This window comes from Psittacula echo, assembly GCF_963264785.1.
Source record: "Psittacula echo genome assembly, chromosome: 4".
NCBI classification, from domain to species: domain Eukaryota; kingdom Metazoa; phylum Chordata; class Aves; order Psittaciformes; family Psittacidae; genus Psittacula; species Psittacula echo.
In genome coordinates this window covers 38,320,391-38,345,759 of record NC_137738.1, presented here as the reverse complement: position 1 = coordinate 38,345,759, position 25,369 = coordinate 38,320,391, and the positions used below count along the sequence as shown (strand labels likewise).

The following is a 25,369-nucleotide window of genomic DNA, read 5'->3' as shown; positions in this document are numbered from 1 at the left end:
TTCTTGAAGCACCAATTCAGATTTTTACTTAATGTTTTCCATCTCAAAAATGTCCTTTAAACATAGGGACTAGGAAGTCAGGTACTTGCTCATTTAAGATGGGCATATTTCAGACTGCAAGAGATAATGAAATAAAATAGCATGAGGCTTCTGTTCATCTGAGTGAGATGAACTATCACTTTATATATATTCTGTACATGTAAAACAAATTATATTTGACACTTTTTGCTCACTTACTAGCCTGAAGTTACATTGTGTCTCTCTAAACTTACACATATCTTTGCAAATCAAAGATTTTCAGTTAATTAGGCAAGGGCTTCATAATTAGTCTGACTTAAGCACTTTTCCATAAACTACAGTCTTGGTCTCTTCTACTGGGAAGATGCTCCCATTCCCTTCCTCAGGCTAAAGTACCAGTCTTGTCTTATAGTATTCATTTTCTGGCTGTATCAGATTTCCTGATCCATCCCACCAGTCTCAAACAGTAATGTTTCCTTCCAAGGAACATGAGCAAAAACACTCTAGCACAAAGGCAGACTAGCTATCTATTAAAGCTCATCTGAATTATCTGATGATCCTAAGCTAATAAAACCCAGTTTTAGCTTTTACCACAGTAAGGCTTGGCATTTTAAGATAAGCCTTTCGCGTATGAACTACTAAGAAGATAAAGTTGTTTCCAAATGTGAATGAAAGCATTTGTGTATATGGTGAAGATTCATATTATCAAAAGCAAACAACGACATACCTAAGATGCCCAAATATATTTATTTTTCTCTTAAAAACTACATTATTCTTTAGGAAAAAAAAAAAAAAAAGACAGTCTAGAAATCTCAACACAGATTAAAGTATACCAAATCTGGCACATACTTCATGCTGATGTTTAAGAAAACATCAGCATCATCAGACCAAGCAAGATAAGACTTCTGAACTCAGCAGCAATGAGGTACCAGGACAAAAGAAACCCTTAAAATAAAGGGGAGTTCCAAAGCCTTTCAACCAAGTAGAGCCAGAATTCCAGAATGTATTTAAGAACTGTGAAATCTCTCTAATCCTTTTGATCTTCATTTGCTGCTAAAAATACATGAGTTATAACAAGGAAGCAGAAGCATCTCAGTATACCAAGTTACAAACTGGTAAAGCAGTTCACCAGCTCCAATTAGTCAGAAGAGTGCAGCACTGTTCTAAAATTGAAAAAGATAGAGCTTGGGGCATGGGGGAAAGGGTTTGATAGGCTAGCAAGAACCAGTTAAACTATTTGCTTCAAGACCTCTCTCCTTTCTCATAGTATTCAGAACTACCAAGACAAAGGAAAAAGCAGCAAGTTCATTATCACAGAACAGTAAGATACTTAATTTTGCACTCTTGGTAAAGCTTTCAGTGTTAGTGCATGAAAAAGTTACTGGATGTTTATTTCTGGATGTGCATATAGGTGAGATTACCATAACTATGTGGCAAAAGTTCAACTGTATCCATTAATGTGTTTCATATGTAAAGTATTAGGTGAAAATATTCTGCCTTAAATGGCCAGACATGTATTTTTGTTAGTATCTCTATAACCATGCCTTTCCCTTGTTAAATACCATCAGTTACAGATCTTGTTCTTAGTGGTAAAAGCCATCTACTTCACTCAGTCCTAGTGAACACACTAATATACCTCCCATCTGTCACTGGCCCCTTCAGTATTTCTGGGATGTCTCGATCAAGGAGAACTAGCAATGAGACAGGTTCTCATGGAGGGGGATAATAAATAGGGACATATGTGTAGGTGAGAAGGCTAAACTGGGACATTACTGGTGAAAAAGGAAAAGTTTACTTTAAAGGTACAAATACCTGTTCAGCTAAAACCATGACAAGTGAGTCCTATTTGGAATGTAGCATACATCCTAGAAGCAAACTAGACACAGAATGTTATCTTTGTTCCTTTTTAGGAGTGTAAACACTACCTTATTGTCTCAGGTAAGAAGACACTAGTAAGACTTAAGTTTAGCCACTCAAGCAAGTAGAGTGATAACTCCCAAGATACAGTTTCATGCAAAACAAGAATATGTAAACACCCACAAAATCACCTATTTAGATAATACCAGACAGCCCATATGAATTGTCACAACGCAGCACCATAGCAGCAGTTTGATTTAAGGAACAGTCTTGCTGCTTGTCCCATCACGTTTACTGAACAGTGGTAGAATTAGCAGCACTGTGATTTACTCTCTGCTTTCAATGGGTCTAGGTCCAGTTTTGGTTTCCCCACATCATTCTCTTCATTAGGAAAGGTTTTGTAGTTGGTAAGGATGTTTTCCACCAAGAATCGAGCAGCTTCATCTATGTTGATGTTGTCCTAAAAATGTTGAAAGCAAACAAGTGATTTTTTTGAAATAGTAACACATTTCCATTAGAAGCTGGCTAAATATAAAAACTCTTCTATAGTTTCATCAGCATGACAGAAACAGCTTAGATGCATCAGGTCACTGCTCATACACTTGCTTTTTGAAAAAAGTTACCGGAAAGGTTTGAGACAAAGTTATTCACCCATATTATTAATAGGACACTTCAAGTCTAATCTAACAGGCAGTCAGGGATAACTGTCACCTAAATTTCTAACACTCGAAACGCCAAAATGCATTTCTGCATTAGGAAAGATAATAGACAATTAGACTGTTCATAGTAGCGTTCAACCTTTTGGAGCCTTTTTCTGCTTCTGCTGCAGTTTGGATGCACTTATTTATGTAAAAGGACTTGATCTGCCTCAAAATCCCAGCTAAATCAGCATGCCTCTTCTAGCCACATGTGCATGTTTTGAACAGTACCTTCACAATACACACTTTTCTTTAGAGCGTATGCAGGACAGCCCTATTAAATACATCACTAGGTATCTCAGTTACTGAGAGGCCAAGCTAGCCAGTGCCAAGGGGCCTTTGGCCACAGCTTTGATTTGGCTGGGCCACCAGGGCTCACTAGAGGGCCACCATGTTTGGAATTGCTTCAGTTACAAACAAAACACCACTCCAGAACACTCTTCTCTTTACAGACTCTACATGAGCAAGGCTTGATCATGAGAACATTTGACATGTTACTACTGCACTTCACAAGCTTGTGGTTGTCAGCCACAAACTGCTTTTTGGCAGTTTGCAGATAGACACCTTTCCATTCTCAGAGAGGAGGATAACTCTCCTCATTTTGGTGTGACGATGTTAATAAGATACTTCCATGCATATTCACACTCTGCAATTCTTTTGCCTTTAATATTCTCCCTAATCTGTAGAGAGTGGGACCTGTATTACTGATGAATAGACTGAAGATTCAAGTATCATTTCCAGCAGAAAGGCAAAAGCAGATTATCCAGATACTTAAGTGGGCAGGAATTTAAAACCATAAACTGATTTGGTATGCTTGGAAAACAAGAAAGCTGTCCTTAATTTTTGCTAAGCTTTTTTAACTACACCTCTTCAGAGTCCTATCAAGTCAAATCATAACTGAATTAGGAGTAATATTGTCTGGACTTTTCTCCACACCAAGAACCTTGTTTGACATTGTCATATCTTAAATGCCACCTAAAATACAAGCTGTCAGTATGCTTCCACATTAGGTTTAGTCCCTGTGCTACTTGCATTTATTTTTAACCCACGCTGAAGTTCATACATAGCAGTGTTATGGACAGGTGAAGCTCCAGGGAAGATATGACCCAAAGCAGAATCTTGGTATTGAGTATTAGGAACCTTACAATGGGATGTTTTAGTAATAGGTGGGTGTGGAATTTGGGAATAATTTATTCAAGTGCAAACAAATGATTAGCTAATTTAACAAATCCTGTCACTGTGTCTTCATCCTTAGTTTAAAGTGATCCAGGAGAGGCTTATCACTTTATTTCCTGATTATTCTTCCAGACTTTTTACTTTTAATGAGTTGTCTAAGCATCATTTTGTGCCAGTTCATCAGCAGCAGTTAAAGGAAGTAGGCCAGCCAAGGAAAAAGAGAGATTTTGAGGTTTAGCTTTCCATATAAATGAGTTATCAGCCAGACCAATAACTTGGTCTGTCAGTCACATTGTTTTCATACAGAGACCTTTCATTTTAAGAATCTATTGAGTTTTAAGGAGCTGTTGAATTTCATTTCCAGCTAAGCTACTGCAACCTCATCTGTGCATTAACCAAGTCTGTAGAATAAAAGTGTACAATATATGAAGATCTGTTTAAATAAAGCAGCTATCTTAACCTAAGTTACTATACAGAACAGTTTGTTTTTCTCCAGTTTAGCCCTGACACTGCCTCATAAAACACAAAATGCTTTAGTGACATCACTGTCCAGGTAGGTAGTATCAAGTGAGCAAATTGTTTGTTCCCTTCTAGTCTTACCACTTCCTACAATGCAACAGTGAAGACAGAAGCTGTAATTTAAAAACGTGCACCTAAAGATTACTTATCTTTGACAGTAATATTAACATCTAAAGAAAAACTCTGATCCTGATGCATGCAAGATTAAAAAAAATAACAAAGTTAATTAAGGTTTCCAGTTAGTTTTAAGGTTCTTTGAACTTAAGACATAGTTCTAATCTAAACCAAATATGCCACAAGCCTGCACACCACTTCCAACTTTTCCTGAACATTGAAGACTTAGCTATCACTTGCTATACTTGATAATTTTATTTCCTATATGATTATATTTATCCATTATTACACTGACACTTAGAGGTAAAACATTTACTTATGCTCACCTTGGCAGATGTTTCAAACCATCCAACAAAGCCACCTTCTCTGCAGAACTGGTCCATTTGAGAGGGATTCTGGCTGCCATCTTTCTTCTGGTCACACTTGTTTGCAAGAAGAACAACAGGGATGGGGCTGCCATTGGGAAGTAGTACTTTACTGTCCAAATCATGCTTCCATTTTAAAACAGCCTCAAAAGTAGACCCTCTTGTGACATCAAAGACCACAAAAGCCCCAACTGCCTCTTTGTAGTATACTCTGGTCATATTTCCAAAGCGCTCCTGGCCTGAAAAAGAGGACAGTGACAGAATATATTTATATTAAAGCATGAACTGACTTCTATACTAGGTTAGTACATACAAATTTGGGATTTGTGTCTAGTTGCTTAGTCCATACAACATTGCTACTTCTATCCTAAGTAAGCTCACTGTAACAGCTATTATGTATATTATGCATGTGACAAGTCAGATGTTAAGAGCCGTTTGCAACCCCAACTAATACTTTGGAATATTTTTTTTTTTTTTTTTTTTTTTTTTTACAACTTATTGAGTAGCATTCTTTGAGAAGTAATGCCTACAGAAGAAAACCACTACCAGCACAGCTATACACAAGTCATTCTTTCATCAAAAAAAGTTCTGCAATATTTAGATATAACTCTATAGTTACTTCAGCTAGAAACTTAAGCCAACTCAGAGCCTTTTTCTGAAGTGTGAGTAACAAAGGTTTCTACAAGCTCCAAGACTAACAGCCTTCAAACCATCCTCTGAAGAAGTCACCTATATTATAGATTTTTCTTTATGGACAAGCTCAAAAGCAGCTAGTTTAACAGTTCTGGCTAAACCTGGACTATCGGTAATAATGGCCAACTATAGGAACTCCACAGCAATCCCAGAATTTGAAACAAGATTATCAGACTAGAGTATATCTATTCACAACAAAAATCCAGAAGAAAACCAATGGTTAGTGAGCATAGTAAACTAAAAAAGCCTTTTCTTATTAAGTACAGCTATTGTAGTCAGTATGCTTGAAATGTAGAATTAGAGTGCCAGTTCAGTTGTTACTCTGTTCAGAAGGTCAGACCATCATGCTATGTTTGTATTTGAGCATGCACAGCAGTGACAAGTGCTAGCACATTGTTTGGAAAGTTCAGGCTACCAAAATAACTTTCTGCTTTGTTCAGAAGTCCTCATTGGGAGCGGTCATCCCTGCACTTTATAATTTAGTTTTACAGTGTATCATCGCTTCAGCTTTTAGTGTTTATGCAATTTTAGTAAAAGTTTTAATTGGAAACATAGTTGTTCTCTGTTTATAAACACTGAAGTCTGCCTTTGATTAGCAAGGACAAACATTTACAAGAAGTGGATATTAACTTCTCAGAGCCAGAAATTCATTAGGTGAAGGAACTTGACAAGGAATCCTGTTCAACAGCATGCCTCATTTCAAGTTCAGTACTTCAGTGTACACATTAGCTCATTCCCTATAGACATTTTCAGAAAAGGCTGACTAAGCAACTGTTAGAAATCCTGAAAGCAGCAGCAGTGAAGTTCCAGAGAATTATAAACCTGACTTGATTTCTGTCTGTTCAGCTTTAAAGAATGATGCTGCACAAAACAGCATCACTAGCTCGCATATTCTAAGGAGTAGAAATTATACTTTAATTTCTTCACTACCAGCTCATTATCCTCTGTGTGATAACAAGCAACATGCAAGAGGAAAGTTCTTCCCTCCATATTCTAAGTTCAAAATTTGCAGCAACATTTATGCCATGGATTCTAAGGCAAACAAGCCAGGCACCAAGCCTGTATCACTGTGACTATGTCACTGGAAGAGACATTGCTGGTTTGTGTCTCCTAAACAGTGTACACAGAACCTGTATGCAAGTAACTCGCATGGTCTCTCTAAGCCCTTCTAGGCTAGATTCTTAAGCCTAAAAGGTGGTTTTGGCCTGCGCTGAACTAAACTATACTTTGTACTCTATAGCAATCACTTAGAAAGCATGGGCTTCAGCTGTCAAGAATTATTTAAGTATTATTTCTAGCTGGTTTTATGATAAAATTCAATTTTTGCTCTTATGAGGTTTAGATTTGGAAACATAATACATATTGTTCAATAATTTAAATTTGGATGAAAGTAGAAAACTGATGTGCATATCGGTGTGAAAGCTTATCTTATTAGATTTAAGCTTTACATTAGGAGGATTTTACACCCCTTAGCCTTAAAACACAAAGTTCAACACCTCTATAGTATTAGATTAATGCCTTTTAATTGGTCAAAGGCAGCACTCATACTAGAGTGTCCTTTCCTACAGTAGCCCAGACTCCAAAGCAGTTTATTACAGAGCTACTTTCACCTCTAAAATTAACCACCACTAAGAATAAACCTGACCCACACACTCGCTTACAACTGCTCTTCTGATCTATCTGGAGGCCTAAGGAGGAAGGATATATTCTTCCTATTTCATAGAAAGAAGACAGAAGCAGTAACACATGGCCTGCCTAAGAGGTAAGTTAGTTTTGTTGTTGTAAAAGGTATATGGCATGAAGCAGGAAGAGAATTCAGTATAAACTGAGTAGACTTACAGTTCTATTATTACTGACAATGCACATACTGAGCTTCTTATAGGAGATGCAGAGCATTCTAGACAGCCTTTTGAAAATTTAACAGGACTTTCATGCAAAGCTTTAGCAAGTGCTCTTCTTGCAAAAACACCCATACAGAAAAGGCAAACTGTACAACTAGGAGTCTGAACATCATTCTCTATTTGTTATTAAAACTAAATGACTCAGTTTTTGCCATGCTTAGTTCAACCAGGGATTTGTCATTCCCTTTCCTACGTCTAGCAAGTTTTTGCTCTAATCATTTCACTATGTGTGAGAATAGTGCTGAGCAGTGCAAAAACTGGAACACACCCCCAGAAGGGAAAAAAGACAAAAAGTGATCAGATGAAACTAGACTTAAAAACTCTAGTGTGTATAATCATGGAAGGAAGAGGACAGGAAGATAGCTACTTGCTTACTACAACAGTATGGAAAGGATATTATAGATTAATCACACTGGTAGGTCCAGTGCCTTGACTTACACCTGAAGGTACCACAAAGGTATACTTTCCCTGTGTTTTAGGGGTTCAGGTGTAGATGATGAGCTAAGCTACAGGGCAGTCACAGGGATCAGAGGTTTTGCTTAGGGGTATGGAAGTGCTGCATGCAATGTCAAGTTCTGCATTCTCTAACCACAAAGTTTTCACATATAAATGACTCAGCACATATTGCCACCGTATTTTCCAGTAATTGCAGCAACATTAAATGAAATACTTGCATAATGTGATGCACCAGGAACTAATACAGTTCCCTACAGCATAGCAAGCATTAAGTTTAGTTTAAAACTCTATGAGAGCTTGGGAACTATTAGTTTAATAATAAATTTCCCAGTTTACATTGTAACAGGGGTCAACTGTAAGCTAAAAACTACATGAAAAAAATTATAGCCAGGTCTGACATAAGAAGCTTTATCTTTGTCCTTCACTGTGAAATACAAGTTATTGTTGTAAGATTCAGACAGTGCCAACCTTGCCTTCAAGTGCATTTTAAAAAGAGTTTCTACAGCAATCTTTGCCAGTGTAAAGAATAAAAAAAGAGTCTTATTTATCACAGCAGTGTGACCTATTGGAGCAGTTTCTGCTTTTAGTTAGCTGGAGATACCCTATACTCCTACCATTATTTCTGCTCTTACTCTTAACTCCTCCTATGTGGTGGAAATTGAGACTAGAAAATGCAAGTTAAAGGTACAAATGACTGATGGATATGCATGATACAGAGTTTTTGTCAGAGTTCCTTCTCCTAGGCTACTTACTATACCTAGAAGTCTTAATATGTAGTTTCTATGGACTAACAAGGACTTACTCAAGGAGAGTAAAATGGCCTAGCTAGCTTCCCAAGCTATACATTTTTTTGCCACAAAGGTGAATTTTGGTTTACCTCTGTCAATACCAACAATATATAAAGAGTTCCCCTACCTTGTAAAAATCTAAGCTTAGTTTTATCTGAAACCACACAATTCTAAAATCAGAGTTGTGTTAGTTGCATTTAAATCCTCAACATCTCATCAAGAGTACTGGTGAAGAACTGGACAAAGTTCGTCTTTTGCAGAAGAGACTAACAGTTCTGGCATCCTCCAAAACTGCATCATTAACAAGGAAGAAAAAGATGACTAAGGGTCATAAAAGCCTGACAACTGGAAGAATGATGGAACAATAATCTCTTTCATTGAAGTAGCATAAGTTCAAGTAATCTTTGACAGGCTAATCAACTTAATGAGTGGCCAGAGCTCAAAAGCTGATTTTACCAAGTTTGGCAGTTCCACATCAAATAATCTTGAACTACACGTATATACTCTAGACTACAGTCCCCCAAAAGTCAGTGCACAACTAGCTGAAGAATTTTACTCCAAAGTTATTTGCTGCTAAGTAGAAGACCAATGCAATGAAGTTTTGCATTTTTTTCCTGGACCAAATAATAGAGAGTTGTCAAGAGTGTGATAAACAGCAAAGTCCTCTGTTTATGAAAAAGCCAAGCAACTCTTGCCAACAGTGTCCTTCAAAAAGCTGAAACTCAAGAGTTCAGTTAGTTTAAAAGGAAAAGTTCAACCTATAAAACCAAGCCAAAAGAACTTTCCAGAAATACTGCAGCAGTGAAGAAAATGGTCAAGAGGCTTAGTGAATCAAGGTAAGTGAGTTCAAAATGTATAAAAGTAGCATCCTGCTAGCACGTTTCAGTTACTCTGCTTTTCTATCAACAGCTACTACACACTGCAGTGAACTCAGGCATCACAGGATGCTTATTAAGCTATAGTGAATGTTGTAATAAATCAGTTTTAGTCTGGGAATACTTGAACATTCTCTTTCCATTGTGAGAAGGGTTGTTAGATCAACTATTTACCATGGCCACTAATAGTCACTTAGTCATGCCAAAAATTCATAAAGGGTCATTAGTGACAGTCAAACTAACTCTAATTTAACTGCCAACACCATGGCTCTGAAGTCCTTGCTATCAACTACTCTGACCTTATTGGCCACACAGTGTGCAAGCACAGGGCCACTATTTAGGCTTCAGTGCCAAACTCTACATGTTAGTTGTTCCAGACAATTTCCAGGACCATGAAATTTTTGCGCTTTTATTCAACCTAGACAGGAACAACAGTAAGCAAAACCCCTTTTTTCCAGTCTTCATTCTGCCACAGGAATGCCTAATTTAACAAGCACTCTCCTCCCTGCTCCAGTTGTGCTGTTTTACAACAGATTTTTCTCCAGCTCCCTGAATTTCTCAGGTCAGGCTTTCACATAGTAACATCAAGGAACTTCTGAACAGCAGCTCCTTATTTGTAATTCCAACTCTCAGTAAAGTTCATGTCATTCTGTATGGTAGAGTTAAGCTAAAGCACCATCCAAAATGGGTGGGCATGCAGCCCAATCCTCCAAGTTATAACTACTGTCACTTTCAAAACTCACCTAATTCCTTTAGGAGCCACAGGAAAGAACAGACTACAGTTTGGATGCCTGTTAGCCCTGATTAGCCTGGTGGAGGTTTGGCACGACATAGCAAATATCCAGAATTGCCCTGAGGATGCATCTCCCAGTTCTCCAGACATCTAATGTACATTTTAGCACTCCCAGGGTCAGGTGCAAGCTGACTGAGGCTCCTTTTTAGACAGATATGAGTATGTTGCTGGCAAGCTACCACTGCTGACGGCATTCTCTCCTCTCCCCAAATCAGCACAGCTTGTCCCAGAACTGTCTTACCCAATTAGGTCGAATCTGTTATTCAGCAAGAAGTAGGTTAACCAAACCACTATCAATATTACAGGACATGCTCAAGTGTGTCTACCTGCTTTTTCACATGGATAGCAGCCTTAGATTGAGTAGACAGACTCAGATTGTCAGTACTTGATAGCTCTCCACTCCTCACTCTCACCCATTTAAGCTATTAGTGCAAAGTTGCCACACGTTTAAACCACAGAGGTGTTAAACTATACTAGCACCCCTAGCCGATATTAGAAACCTCTCGTTTAAAAAGCCACAGCTAGCCTGACTTTTACTTTCCACCACTGTGAAAGTGACATTTGATATTTGTGGTTCTGGTGACAGACACCATAAGGTTAAAAAGCAAGAACTACAGGAATATATCTTCCTGTATTAAACAGTACTAGAAACACTTTTACCAACTGCAGCTCTTAGTTTCTAACAGACAAAAGCAGCCTCAAAAGATTCAAGTGAATTGCTAGTCCTTTCTTGCTAAGGGTGGTGTGGGAAATCTGACCACTGGATGGTCCTGTTCCCAAAAATAACTGTCCCAAATCCTTCAGAAAAACAGATTTCAGGGGAAAGGTAGCCAGCCCGTTAATCCCTGTTCAATTTACTCCCACTTTACCTTTGATCCTCTGGTTACGTCTGCATTAGGAATTTGCAGAGAGCCACTGAAGCAGTTCTGTTGAATGAGACTGTCAGAGGCCTGACATCCACAGTATACTATATACAGTATGTATGAGAGACTGTAGTCATTGAAAAGCTGCTGAAAAATATCAGTTCAGATGCTGCAGTATTTTGATTGTTTAGATCATAGTGTTTTCATGTGTTCTTAGAAGTCACTATTTCATTCTGAAACCATAGGAAGCAGTTTGCTCTAAAAGTTCCTTGCATAACACAGCCAGTTAGTAACCTAATAATTTGTTAGCTACCCAAATTTTTAAAATCTGTGACTAGTCCTGCCATTTGCTGTTTGCTATCACTATACTTTATTCTAAAGCAGGACAGCCCTGTTCACTACCAGTGAAAAAACAAGAGCACCAAGGTGCAAGAAAAAATGTTCCATCAGGAACACTGCCCTTACCTATAATCCCAGGAAATGGAAAAAGCACACCATTATCCTTCACAAAGATAGAAAGCTTTCCTCAAACAACTGCACAGCTTTCACAGGGAATTTTACAGCAAAACTGATAAACTTTTCATTGTTGCCTGTAACCTTGGGCTAACCTAATGATTTAAGATGGTCCAAACTGACTTCAACAACCTACTATCTTGCCTAAGAACTTTAAAGGCAATACTCTCCACTTATGGTTCAACAGGCTTTGTCCTGCATCAAATGTATTCTATGTACGACACCCATGTTTGTATCAGAAAAGTTTCAACTGTTTTGCTTGCATCTTTACTAAACAGAAAATTAAAGTCCCTGACCAAGCACTAGATATCCATCCCCAGAAAAGTAGATTTTAACCACACTAAATGACTTCTACTTCTAAATGCAGCATGTCTTAAACTCTCCTTTCGTTAGTATTTAGAAGAAGTTGACATAGTCCAACTAGAGCCAGCAACAACATGAATGGTACTTCCTATCTTGTTTTAACTAGACTCAAACAAGTCATCTGCCAGAGTTAACCTATTTCATGCTTGACACCCTCTAATCCATCTCCTTTGGTGTGCTGACATGCAGCCAGAAGTGTACTGACATGCAGCCAGAAGTGTACTGTGTACTTAACAGTGATGCTGTATGGCACTACAGCATTTCACAGCATACAGGAGAACAATTCTAAAGTCAGTCTGTCTCAAGAACAACTTTATCACAAGACTGAAAAAATGTTAATCTCTAAAATGGTCAATGTGTCATGGCACATTGTGTGTGATCAGAATTTTGTATCAAATACCTGCTACCCTACCCAGCACTCTAGCCTGGGAGCAATTAAAGAACAAGTTCCCATAAGCTGTTTGCAGTGACACTCAGGCTACTTTTTACCTTATTATTTGAAAAGCTACTAAAATCCATGCAATAAGGAATATTTTTTCATCTTCTGCTAATCTAGAAGCTACTGCTACTGAGTTTGCTATACTTTCTCTGAACAGAGTTAAGATATTTATTTCTAAATAAGCTCCATAAACCCCTGAAATTTCATCATTTTTCAAAGCATAATCTTACCACACCCCATTTACCTTTGTTCTATGTCCCTATAGCCAAAGGAAAACTTTGAATATCTAACATTCTACCACAGGTAGCTGGAAAAGTATGCTGTGCTTTGTAGTGTCTGCTTACTGCTGGTCTTGTTAGCTTTAACATATGCAAGAATATCACAAGAGCTATTCCTATGCTTTCCCAGGAAAACATACAGAGAATTTCCTTTACTGTAAATCACTTCCTTCCAATGTGGCATATCACACTTCACAAGTTCTGAAGTGAGTATTTGGAGATAAGAGTTTACAACACACTGCAAAAGCAAGGCAATACTTACCACTGGAGTTCAAGGACGATATTTCCAACAGTTGTGAGACTACTAAAGGGAAGAGTCTTACTTTATACAGCATGCTGAAGCCTTTTTTGGAACCAGCGAGCTAAGATTATTTTCTTTCCTGCATTCCATAAAACGGGTACTCCTTCAAGAATAACCCCTTTAACAGCACTTGCCAGCTCCAATTGTAATCGTGTACACATGCTTCAGTGACACCCTGTCCCAGTGCACATATAAAGAAAAACAAACTAGTAAGAGCCAAAGTAGAGATGTAAATAAACAAGGTGAAGACACCAAGAGTCTGAAGCCATAACACCGACAGAAGCAAAGTTGATAAAGGTCACTGTATGTTCATGTAAACTCCATACATTAAAAATGGAGTGCATATATATAATATATACAATATTTAATATTGTATATATCAATGTCTCTGAAGGGTAATAATGCACCTGACTTGTCAAACCAGCTTAATTTCTGACTACTTGAGTCAGTCTTACACAAAAGGCAAGAATTCTGCCAATACTGGTCTCACAAAATCTTATGATCAATATGTTAGTGATTTGTGCAAAGACTTCTAGCTTGTTTTATAATCTGACCCCAAAATTAATTATGATGTGCAATATATACTATTTTGCAAACTGTCTGCTGTACTGCGCAAAAAAATTAGGTATTGTTTCCCTTTAAGGTAGCTTCTCCCTACCCATTTGATGGATACACATCCAATCTTTATTCTCTGTATCAGAGTGCTAGGGAAGAATTTTTACTGCTATCTTGTAAAAAGCATAAAGTTTGAGCAACCACTATACAGGATATAACCTTACGTATTTGGCTGAAGCTCCATCTATTCCATAGTAATTAGAAACTCAAGCACTAAGTGCATTTCCATTGTTTATGGAAATTAAGAGTATCCACAAGATCAATACAGCAAGCTTTCTTTTAAGCCTGTACTAGATCAGGTGGTCTTCTAAGATCACATCTTTAATCCCATTTCCTGTAGGATACCTAGAAAAACCTACAGAGAAATTCTAAGCTTATTTCCAAGACACAAAGAACATGTGTCTCAGGTCTACCATATAACTGAACAGTCCTATCTTGCATCAAAGTTACCATACGCAACTGCCTTACAAGATCAAATTCAAGACAGTAACATTTCCTATATGCTTATGGAATTCCACCAGCACACAGGCTTTAAGAAGTTCAGTTCATAACACAGTACTCTGAGTTGCTATATAATACAGCACTAAGCACAAAAACCTTCACCAATATGAATGATTCAGTACCCCACTAGAAAGATAAGGAAATTGCTTTATCAACAAGACCATCAACAACCATACCTGGCTTGAAAGGATTTCATAAGAAATTACTTAAGCAGAATAAATCCCAAAAAGAAAGCATGTTGATATCCAGAGCCTACATCCAGAGAGGTCTAAGGGCTAGAGAGACACTGATACAAAACAAGCTTAACATGTTCAGCACTCATTTGGATACTTAGCTGGAGAGCTCCAAGCACAGCAAGTCATTCTGAACTAAAACCTCATAACTAATTTGGCAGTTCCACAAGAGTCACAAGAAGGGACACCCACAGATTTCCCACAGAAGGGTGGTTTGTAGAAGGAAACATGCAGTACTCCAGTTCTGTTTCTTGCATCTACTGCTCCAAATTAAATATTTAAAGTCTTCCAAAACGAGCAGGCCTTCTACTTTCCTCCTCTCACACTTTATCTGCTAGTTTTGCATGTTTCCAGCCAACATCATTAAGTAATTTTCCTCACATGAGATTTACACTTAAATGTGTACGAGCAGGAAGCATTCAGAAATCAGTCACAGGTCTTTCAAATCTTTATCATCAGTCTGGAGACTTAATCACAATGACTGGGAGTTTCCTGACCTACCTCAGCTGTTTAGCAGAATGATAATGCTCCCATCTCCACATGAAGGCAGCTGCTGCTGCTGGAACCTCCATCACCATATAAACTAGAGAATAACCTCAAATAACTTAAGATTTCTAAAAAAGTTCAGAACACGAGTTCTGCACCCATTTCTGATGTGGTTATTCATGCATATATTTTTCACTCATTAGGTATCCTTATAAGTGCGTCCTGGGTCCAGCAGTAGCAGTCATTTTTCTCCTTCTTAGTAGCTGGTGCAGTGCTGTGTTTTTGATTTTCAGCCTGAGAGCAACGCTGCTAACACCAATGTTTTTAGTTGCTGCTAAGTAATGTTTATTCTGACCAAGGACTTAGCCTCATGTTCTGCCAGTGAGGAGGTGCACAAAAAGCTGGGAGGAAGCAGAGACAGGACACCTGACCCAAACTAGCCAAAGGTATTCCATACCACAGCACATCATGCCCAGCATATAAACTAAGGGGAGTTACCCAGAAGGGCTAGATCACTGCTAGGGTCAGGCTGGGTATCGGCGAGTGGTGAGCAGTTGTATTCTCTTCCCTTGTTATTTCCCTTATCATTATTATTATTGGTGGTAGCAGTAGTGGTTTTATGTTATACCTTAGTTACTGGACTGTTCTTATCTCAACCCATGGGAGTTACATTCTTTCCATTCTCCTCCCCATCCCTCTGGGAACAGAGGGAGGAAGAAGCAAGGGGGAGTGAGTGAACAGCTGCATGGTTGTGAGTTATGAGCTAGGCCTAAACAAACCACAACACAGTGAGAAAAAACCACAGCTGGAGGCAGGTTATGCTTGGATTGTCTTGCCTCCACCCTATGCTCACTTGTACTAGACACACAGCTAAGCAATTTTTATACTGTTTCTTTGTAGGAGTTGCCATTCTAATCCCTATATTGAGCTTCAAAATCTGTTATGGGTAAGGACAAGTTGTTACGAGACTATCTAGACACTACTATGTCTAAGCTCTCCATACTTAGGAGAGACTGCTCTAAAAACCAATTAAAGTACACACCTCTATGGCACAGCTGTATGTATGTATATGTAGGAAATGAAGGAAGTTTTCTGGTTGCCCCATGTAGACTTTCAGGGATGCATTAACACTGGTTAAGGCTTTCTTTAGATCTTATTTAAAAGAATAAGATAAGTCCGTAACACAACAAACAAGTTGATGACCTGGTACATAGAAGCAACTTGTCAGTCTTCTGAAATGCCAGTAGCATGTATGCAGGCTGAGAAAAACTGTAATACTCATTTGCTTGAAACTATAAGGTTTTTCACATATAAGTACACTTTCTCACATACTGGAACAGCCTGAATGCCTTTGAAACTCAGCTACCAATGTACGTAACAGTTCACAGCTATGTTTCACAGAAGGTGCATAGCTACCAAGCACTTCAGCTTTCTACAGGAGATACATCATATTCCATTGAGACAGAAAATGTTATCGGGTGCAGTGCTCTTGCTTATGTAAGTAAGAAGGCTTGTATTTTGCCTTCATTATCTTGCTTTGCAAGTGCTCCTTTTAGTTTAAGGGTTTTTTCTCTGCCATGAAGTAAGTTTTAGAATGTCCTCCTCCCACACCCATTGCTTCCTGTACTCACTTTCTCATGGCTTCCTATAGATGACAGCAAGTTAACTAACCAAAGAAATTAAAAGCTTAACATCTACTCACATATCTAAAACTTATTTGTCTTCATAGAAAAAATGGGTTATTCCAGCTCTTCCTCAACTTAGTATTTGAGCAAAATACTTCATCTGATATCTCCATTCTCTTGAGGACTGGTATTTACTTTTAACAAGTTAGAGTTCAGATCTGCTCAAGGAGACAGATAAGAGTTTAGTAACCAATTTGTCATGCTACAAACCTTATCATTCAGCTCCTAAAATCTTGTGTAGAGCTTATGTAGAATACCAAAGAACAACCATTCCTATTCTGTTCTGCCAATTTCATAGCCACATTCGTCAAGCTAAAGCATTACTTCAATTTTTATAAACACTTTTACAAAGAAATTCTGCAAAGTTCATGCAGAATAGCTCAGAGCTTTAAAAACATATTTGTCTACTAGCTGTCATTAGTGACATTCTTGAAGAGGAGCCAAGCTCAGGTAGTCATCTATGACTTTTACCACCCCTGCCCTCTGGCAAACTTCAGGTTCATACAGGCTGGTCTGAATGACAGTGATAGTCAATGTGATCATAAAGGAGCAGCTAAGACTACTCATTTGATGGTCTTGTTAGATCAAAACTTTATGATGCAGAAAATCCTTTAAGTGTTCCTCCAATTTTGACAGAGTTTCATCAATATGCTATATTTACCTCCTACACTAAGTTGTGGTCAGTGCAGTATAATCACTAAAACAGCCTGCTTGTCAAACAGGAATCTCTACTGTAGTGAAATAAACTTTAAAAGTACTTCCCTATCATTAAGATTCCTTTGTTTTGTATCTCTTCAACACAATGACTCACTCCTATCTCCTATTTATTTTTCCAGTTATTTATGTCCTTTGATCAAGGGGGTTAACCTGGTTCTAACACTTTCAGACTGTATCCAGGAAGAGGTTTATCATAACTCCGCATGTCAAGATAAAAAACAAGAGTAATACCTAAGGGCACTAACATTTAGAAGTCTTGCTCCTGTATGAACATGCATGTAATCTGTTCATCTTCTTTCAGAATACTTCATGCTGCAACCAAGCTCATTTGACAATGACTGATCAATCCTGTTCCCAAGCTTCTTCACATCCATTATTCAAGAAGCTACAAACTATCTAAAAATTAAAATGCCCAAGTTATTTCTGGAATACACAAGTCTACCTTTCACTGTTTACACCCCCTCCCTTTTGATCCTGCTGCAGGAATCTGCATTACAGTGTACCTTACAACAAGGCTATCTCCCACTAGAGAGAGGAAAAAAAAAAAAAAAAGGCAAAGCAGTGTAACACTGTCACACTCTATTTGATAGAATTATCTAATCACTAAAAAAACTCAGCACAAGAAATTAAAGTTACTCAGGAACCTGCTGCATTGCTATACACAGCACAACATTCACCATTTTGGCTACAACCACACCAGAAGTCAGCACAGTATCTACATTATAATCTTTAGCTGATGACTGAACTACATGGCTAGTTCATATCATTAATTTAGGTACAGAACCTTAGATTGCAGCACCCAACTGTTTGAGAAAAGGTTTTTTTATTATGAACTGCTAAGTACAAGCTGTATCTAGTAAAAAATAACCTGGTTTACTATGCTTAAGGGTTAGACTTTAATTCAGAAGCCTTTTAAGATACATCAAAATCAATTCAGAATGCCAGAACCATACTGCTTGTAAGGAAGTCACATGTAACAATGCTTACCATAATATGTGGATTTCCTGAAGAGATATAAAGCTGTTTGTCTGCATACATCAGCAGACGAAGTTATCTACATGAGCTGCTGAAAGCCAGAAGACAGTTGTGCTGGTGAGTTAAAAGGGAATGACTATCGCATGCTCAGATACTTTGTTACAGACTTCAATAAAGTGCTTTAGGAAACATGTGCTATGACTATATAAAAGCCATCTTCAACCTGGTTCTGTAACTAATAATTTCCATGTAGATCTGTTAACATCCTCAGGTATTTAGAAATATTCATGAATATAGACATAAACAGCTGCAGAACACATACCCAGGTCAAGGACTTTGTGTCACTATCTTAAAACTCCAAAACTTTAAAGATACTAAAGTCCCCTTTATTTTAATGATTAACACTTAATTGAGATGTAAAGTTATATAGGAGTCTGAACTGTTACTGTCACACTGGCTAAGCACAGCCCAATCAAACACAGGACTACTATTACTTCTCTTTTTGGTCTTGTCTTTCAAGCAGGAGACAGAATAGCCTGAAGTACCAGATTCAAAATAACAGTTTGTACTGCAAATTGCAAACCAGTTGCATTTTCCTTTTTCATTTTTACTAGGTAAAAACTAGTCAGGAATTTCATACAGAATTACACCACATAGTAAAATACAAAAAAATTATTTCAGCAACAGGAAAGATTTTAATTCTTCAATCTATCAATATTAGCACAAGCCTCCAGGGATTTATCAGCAGCCCTTAACTCACTCTTCACTTTGCAGTGTCCAAAGTACACTAAGGGCAGTAATAGAGTGAAAAATACCATATTCTAGATCTTGACATTAATGCATGGGTATATTGATAAGACTTCCCATAACCTAAATAGATCTGTCCAAACTTTATTACAAATTACAGCTAAGTTTCTGCCTAGCCTGTTGGAACACACTGCTTTGGCAAAACCTACCCCAGTCTAAGAAACCAAGGGCTGGGGAGAAGTTAAACACAAGTGTGGCAGCCTGCCAAACCCCAGGATCCTGATAGTCTCCTTTCTTCAACCTTTGGAACCCTCAACCTGCTAAAATACATCCAGAGCATTGTGGCAGCTTGCACCAATACTGTTAATTGATTTACAGAAGTTAAAACTGATTCATAAAAGGTACACACAAGAAAAGAAAGCTTGCCAACACTTTACTGGCTCTCCAAAACAGCAATTAGAAAATATTTTAGTTTACCCTACAGGTCAGCAGCAGAAAGATCTTTGGTATGTTCCAGCATATGGCAGTGAGAAGCAGGCTCCTTAGTCTGAAGAATCATATCTGAAGTATTTTGAAGCAACCTTTAGAGCACAAAGGCCAGAATCTAATGTTCAACTGATCTGTCACAGGATTACAGCAACCATGTTACACTTCCTCTTTTCCGAGCTTCCACTTTGTAAGGCCTACAGTTCATGGAAACAGTAACTACCAGTAGCTATCCTACTGCCTTCCAGCAATGTAAATTTCAACACCAGCATTTGAAATAAAGTCTACTTTTTCATATCTGAGGAGATATCCAGAACATGGTGGAGAGGGATGAAGACAGCTGCAGGTTAATACCTGGGCTGCACACAAAACCAGAAATGCAGTACTAGCTTGAGATGATTAAGGATTTAAGTGGACAGACTTCTTACAAGACCACAGCAGAACAAAATTTGTTCTGTGTCATTTAAGACCACAGCATAAGCAAAGTTAACCAGGATAGGTATATAGTTGAAATCTTTAAAACAAAGGAGTTGAAGAACAGTTTAGACTCATACATAACAAAGGAATGATGTGCAGTTGGGAAAATTAACAGGGCTTTCTTGCTTCCATGTGCTCAAAGTATATTTTTGATACACAAACCCATGATTTCCATGGAGAACTAAGTATACCATCAATCCGCTTCCCTTACTCCATGTTGCAAGGACACAAGTTACTTTTACATTAAGTAGGTGATGTCAAACATATAAAGTTTGAGCATACATTCTCTGAGAACAATTTTATCTGTTTGAGCTACCTTTAGCCTGTAAAGCATGCTTACTAAACATAACCTACTTGGAAAAGACATTTATTTTTCCTGGAAGTGTTACAGAACCATAGCCATAAATGAATTTAAGCAATCAGTAATAACCAAGGCCATAAGCCCTCAGGCACATGGGTCAGGAGAAGCAATAGGAAAAGGAAGAGTGAGCGAGGAGCCGCAAAGCCAAGAAGCAGAGCAAAACAGGTTTCTGAGAACTACTTTAAGAGCACACACAGCCTATAAAAACTCAAAAACTTCACTCCCACATTGAGACATCTCTCTACTTATGCCTCAAACGCAGACAAAAAGGGTTGCAGGCAATAGGGAGAAGGAGAAGACCAAGACGACAGGCTTCACAGTCAAAACATCCTTTCCTCCGCAGGGCCAAAGCCCCGGGTCGCCGGGTTTCACAGGCCTCTGAACGCCGGGGCTCAGCCTGCAAGGACAAGCCGGGCCCCGGCCCTTACCTGCTATATCCCAGAGCTGCAGCCGCACCAGGGTCTTGCTGTCCCAGTTGATGACTTTGAGCGCAAAATCCACCCCTATAGTGGCCCGGTAGTGCTGGGAGAAGAGCTGGTGCACGTAGCGCTTGATAATGCTGGTTTTACCCACGCCCAGCTCCCCGATCACCAGCACTTTGAAGAGATGCTCCCTACACTCGGGCACGCCGGAGCCCGCTCCTTCCCCGCCAGCCATCCTCGGCCCTCCCTCGGGGCCCGGCGGGGAAGCCGGACTGCCGGGGCCGGGACTCTCCTGCCTCTCGACTTTCCCAACCGGCAACTTTCCTCCAACTTTCCCCAGCCTGCTCCCCGCTGGGCCGGCCCACGGAAGCCGGAGCAGAATGAAGGGAGGGGAAAAAGAGAAGAAGGGAAGGAAAACCCCCACAACCACCTGACTGCAGTCACAGGACGCGGAAACTCCGCGGCCTTATAAAAGCCCGGGGGAGGGCAGCGGGGAGGGGTAGAGGGAGGGGTTCGGCCCGGCCCGTCGCTGCGGGATACCGGAGGGTGGGAAGGGGCGGGTAGGATGGAGGGTTTTGGGTGCCCGAGTCCGAGGTAGACTGTCTTGTTCTCCCTAGGCTCCAGGGAGAGCGGGGCGGGGAGCCGGCTGTAGAGGGAGCTGAGCCTCAAGAGGGGGCTCACACCGGTGAAGTTCCAACTCCCTACGGGTGGCATCCTCTGCCCCCTGTTACTGGTTTTCTCTCGATAAAGTTTTCTTGCCAAGTTTTCTCTCGCTAAAGCCTCGGGAGCGCCCCTTACTTGAAAACACTCGGGTTGTCTCCTGTTTGGCAAAGCACATTATGGCAAAGAGGTTCGTGGGACAAAGGACTTTCTCATGATGTCTGTTGATAAGCACACTCCAGTAACCCACGCTCGCACCCACAGTCGCGTCCCCATGACCAGGCTTGCTGGCTTCCCCACCCCAAGGAGCTAGCATGGGGCCCTGTGGGCAGAGGGTGTTTGCACCGTGGGCACCTCCCGGCACTTGCACACCCTGCAATAAGACTGGGAATTGCACAGCGGGGAAGGGCGGTGCTGAGCTCGCCCTGGGCAAACAGGCTGAGGGCCGAGGCAGCAGCAGTGACGTTGTGTAGGCTGGCACGCCGAAAAGGCTCAGGTAACCGAGGAAGAAACCACTTCCTCATCTGCAGGATTCCCATGAAACACAACTAAATTTGGTTCCTTTCTGTTCCCAAATTAATCGAGTCTAATACTGTTTATCACTGTTAACACGTTAGACAATGAACAGCTACATTGTTAGAACCCGACATAAAACGAGCTTCTTTGGACCATGTAGTACCATGTGCGCAGATTGTAGGTGCTGGAAAATTAACATGCTCTCCAAATGAAACACCCAACCCCAGGCATCTGTCCTTGCAATAAGAGGATGAAATTGTGCAGCTAAGTGGTACTGTCTTCATCCTGTAATGTTTAGTTGTCATGTACATTCCTCCACAGATCTATTTCGTGCCAGAAAGCAATGAGGACTGCGCCAAAAGGGGAGGGCTATGTGACTGTCTCAACAGCTCATGTGCACACAAGCTAGGAGCCTAAGAGAAGATCTGATTAGCAATGGAGAGATGCTTCCCATGGGAAACAAAGTAGTGGTCAAAATATCTGGCAGCTGATCCATTATCAATCAGTTGCTCCTGATTTTATTATAGTTTACTGCATATGCTAACTCCTTTGTCATGCTCTATATTAGTGGTTTCAATCCAGACTTCCTCAGCTAGCTTGGAGTGTGCTTACTTCCATGTCTCAGAAAGATGCTGCATGCAATGTGAAGGGCAGCAGGTGAAGAGAATAGATGTTTAGCAAAATGAGGCAAAAAAACTAGTGTTCTTGGAGAAAAATTGTGTTTAGACATTTTGGTTTAAATTTGTTAATTTAAATTGTCATGCTATAGGAACTTCAGGACAATTGTTCTAATTAGTATTTACTTTCCAGCAGCAGTAACAACATCAGAATATAAACTAGGGGAAGACCTACTCAAAAATTAGATTTTCTGGGGGGGATGGAGGGTGGCACAGTGCAGCACAGGTTCTCTGGCAAGAGGTGAGTTAGATAAACAAGCAACATTCTCATTATCTGGGAAGTTGAAAATGGATGCAAGACAACCTTATTACAGGTACATGTACTTTAACCATGTGGGTTCTGGTTAACCTTTCTAACTGTATCTAGACTAACATCTATCTGTGTGCACAGCTACGGTCCATTCAGCCTGGGGATTTGGCTGGCATGCTCTGAAGATCTCTCCCCACGTAGGTGCCAAAGTTGCTCTCCTTCTTGCAAAAAAAAAAGGTAGGATGAAAATGAATTGTCACATGCTCACATAAGGACATGGCTGTGGTCTAATACACATGCAGCAGCCTAGTTCCTCAGGCTCAGATGCAGTCTTTGTGTCTTCATTTCCCATCTGTCAGACAACGAGTATAGTACTTTCCCACCTTACAGAAGAATTGTGTTAATTGATGGCTAGGTACAGTCTGCCATTATATGGCAAGCAGTGGAATGCTTGCTTCTTCTCATAACATTAGAGAAATTGTTTTCCCTTGCACAGATGGGGTAGAAATTTTAGGCATTTTCTACCATTTGTTAGGCCTGCCTCCTACCCTTTGTCCTACATGCCATAGAAATTCATTACTCCCATTACTTTCTTCATTCCTCCTCCTCATTTTGTAAAAGTAAGGGAACATTGATGTGCTAGTTTTGGCTGCGATAGAGTTATCGTATCAGACAACTAAGTGAGCACTGTACTATTGTTAGTAAACTGTATACAAGTACTCCAGGGTACTTAAACTTCTGTATCAACAGCACTAAAGAAGCAGGTTAATTTTTTTCTCACATACTGATTTTGGGCAGTTAGAACCAACATCAGTATCAAAGAAGTCCATAAAAGTCATGATCTGTTCACAGAAGAATCACTAACAGATACATGGGCAAAATCTGGCTGACAGTTTTCTTGATTAATAGTTTGATCAGTACAAATTATATTACAGTGCGCCAAACATATAGCAGTAGATCTTGCCTGAACTAATAATTTGCCTTAATTTCATTATTATTCATTTTGTTCAAGCTGGCTTATATCTGTGTGGAACAGCTTGGAAAAAATCAGTCATTTGCTGTCCTGTTATTACTGTTCTGTCTCTCTGTGGTGCAGTATAATCAACCATGTACAAGGTTATAGAACAAAGTATAATCACCACCTGCCTAGTGCAGGGTAGGTAATATTCATACTGTGAGATAATTTTCAGTGTCACTTGGTCTTCTGCATATGATTCTACTTCTTAACTGACTCCCCTTTACCAGTTGAACGTCAGCAAAAACCCTCTACTAAACAAGAGTTGTTGGCATCGTGGTATGGTAGTTGAGATTACAGTATTGTATTTTATGTTCAGTTGCCTACAGTGGGACACCAGGAAAGGATTATTATGCCATTTTAACTATCTTATCTGGTTAGTTGCCTTTAAATAAGATGCCTCATATTTCAAATAGCAATTGTAAAACCTGTTTGTTTTTAATTTCCCTGCACCAGAGATATCAGGATTGAGGAACAGAAAATGTAAATCTTACAAAACAGGCTTTTGGTATCCTCTCAATCTGAAGGCTGAAGGTTGGTCTGAATAAAAACTAGCTATTCTTTTTACAGTTGCTGTTTGCTGGTGTTAGACTGCCCATCCACTGAGGTCTTCTACTAAACTATCAGTTTGTCCACATCAGAATATTGGCTTCTAACAGCAGCTGGGTTCGAGGAACTGGCTGCTCACTGGAAATGCTTCAGAACTTTGAATAGCCTAATGATCTTTACACAATGAATACCAAAGGACTGGTGAAATAGCTTCGCTTGTAAGATGACATTGTAGCTTCTTTTTTTCGTGATCCTTAGTGTCTTTTTGTATATCTCTTCCTTTGAGACTGCTTCTTCTAATCTTTCCCATGTTAGTCTCTCCTCCGCTTCCTCTACAACACTATTTTGCCTATCTCCCTTCTATTTTCATCATACCAACTGTGATTCTTTAACATTTTCCCTTTCTGTCTCTTTTTTTGTTTGTTTACTTGTTTTCTATTTTTATTTCCCTTTTCCTCAAATGTTCTTCTCCTCCTGACCTCAGTTTAGGCCTTTTGTTTTTGAATATATTTTTTTTCATGATTTCTCCCTTTTATACTCACCTTCCCATTCTGAGCTTTGTCTTCTCTGAAGCGAATGAGGGATTCTTCATGTTTCTTCTTGTCAGCCTGTGGTGAGGAAAGGACAACAGCAGGTTCAGCTGGTTAGTCAGGCCAGGAAAGCTGCAGGAGGCACATTATTGCCTGAAGCAGAGGGATGAATTTTGTTTACTCTTCCCTGTAGTTGCATTAGAAGTGAAATTCATAGCTGAAGGGATGGTGTGAGTAGCTGGGAAAGTGGAAGAAGTATGACACATGAAAGATTTCTCTGTGTGCATACAAGGAAGCACAGCTGCTTGGACACTGATCAGATTTGCATACCATGTTATCCCTGTGCTTCTCTGATCAAGTGGAGGATGCATAGAACACTTCCCCTGTTCTGCATAGCATTTCCCAAAAGTCAAGGGAAAAAAAAAAATCTGTCTTGTAAAGGAGTAGTGTTATAACA

The 25,369-nt window shown here is 39.4% G+C and overlaps 1 protein-coding gene across 1 annotated transcript; it reads right to left on the bottom strand.

Annotated features, from left to right (window-relative positions):
• Nucleotides 1-2,185: 2,185 nt before the first annotated feature.
• RAB32 (RAB32, member RAS oncogene family) lies at nt 2,186-20,998 on the bottom strand (the record flags this gene model as incomplete). Its single annotated transcript, XM_080615519.1, has 3 exons — nt 20,722-20,998; nt 4,709-4,986; nt 2,186-2,335 (listed from the first exon to the last, which is right to left on the bottom strand). The coding sequence occupies exons 1-3, from the start codon at nt 20,948-20,950 to the stop codon at nt 2,186-2,188; spliced, it is 657 nt and encodes a 218-aa protein (XP_080471645.1). The 5' UTR covers nt 20,951-20,998.
• Nucleotides 20,999-25,369: the final 4,371 nt, after the last annotated feature.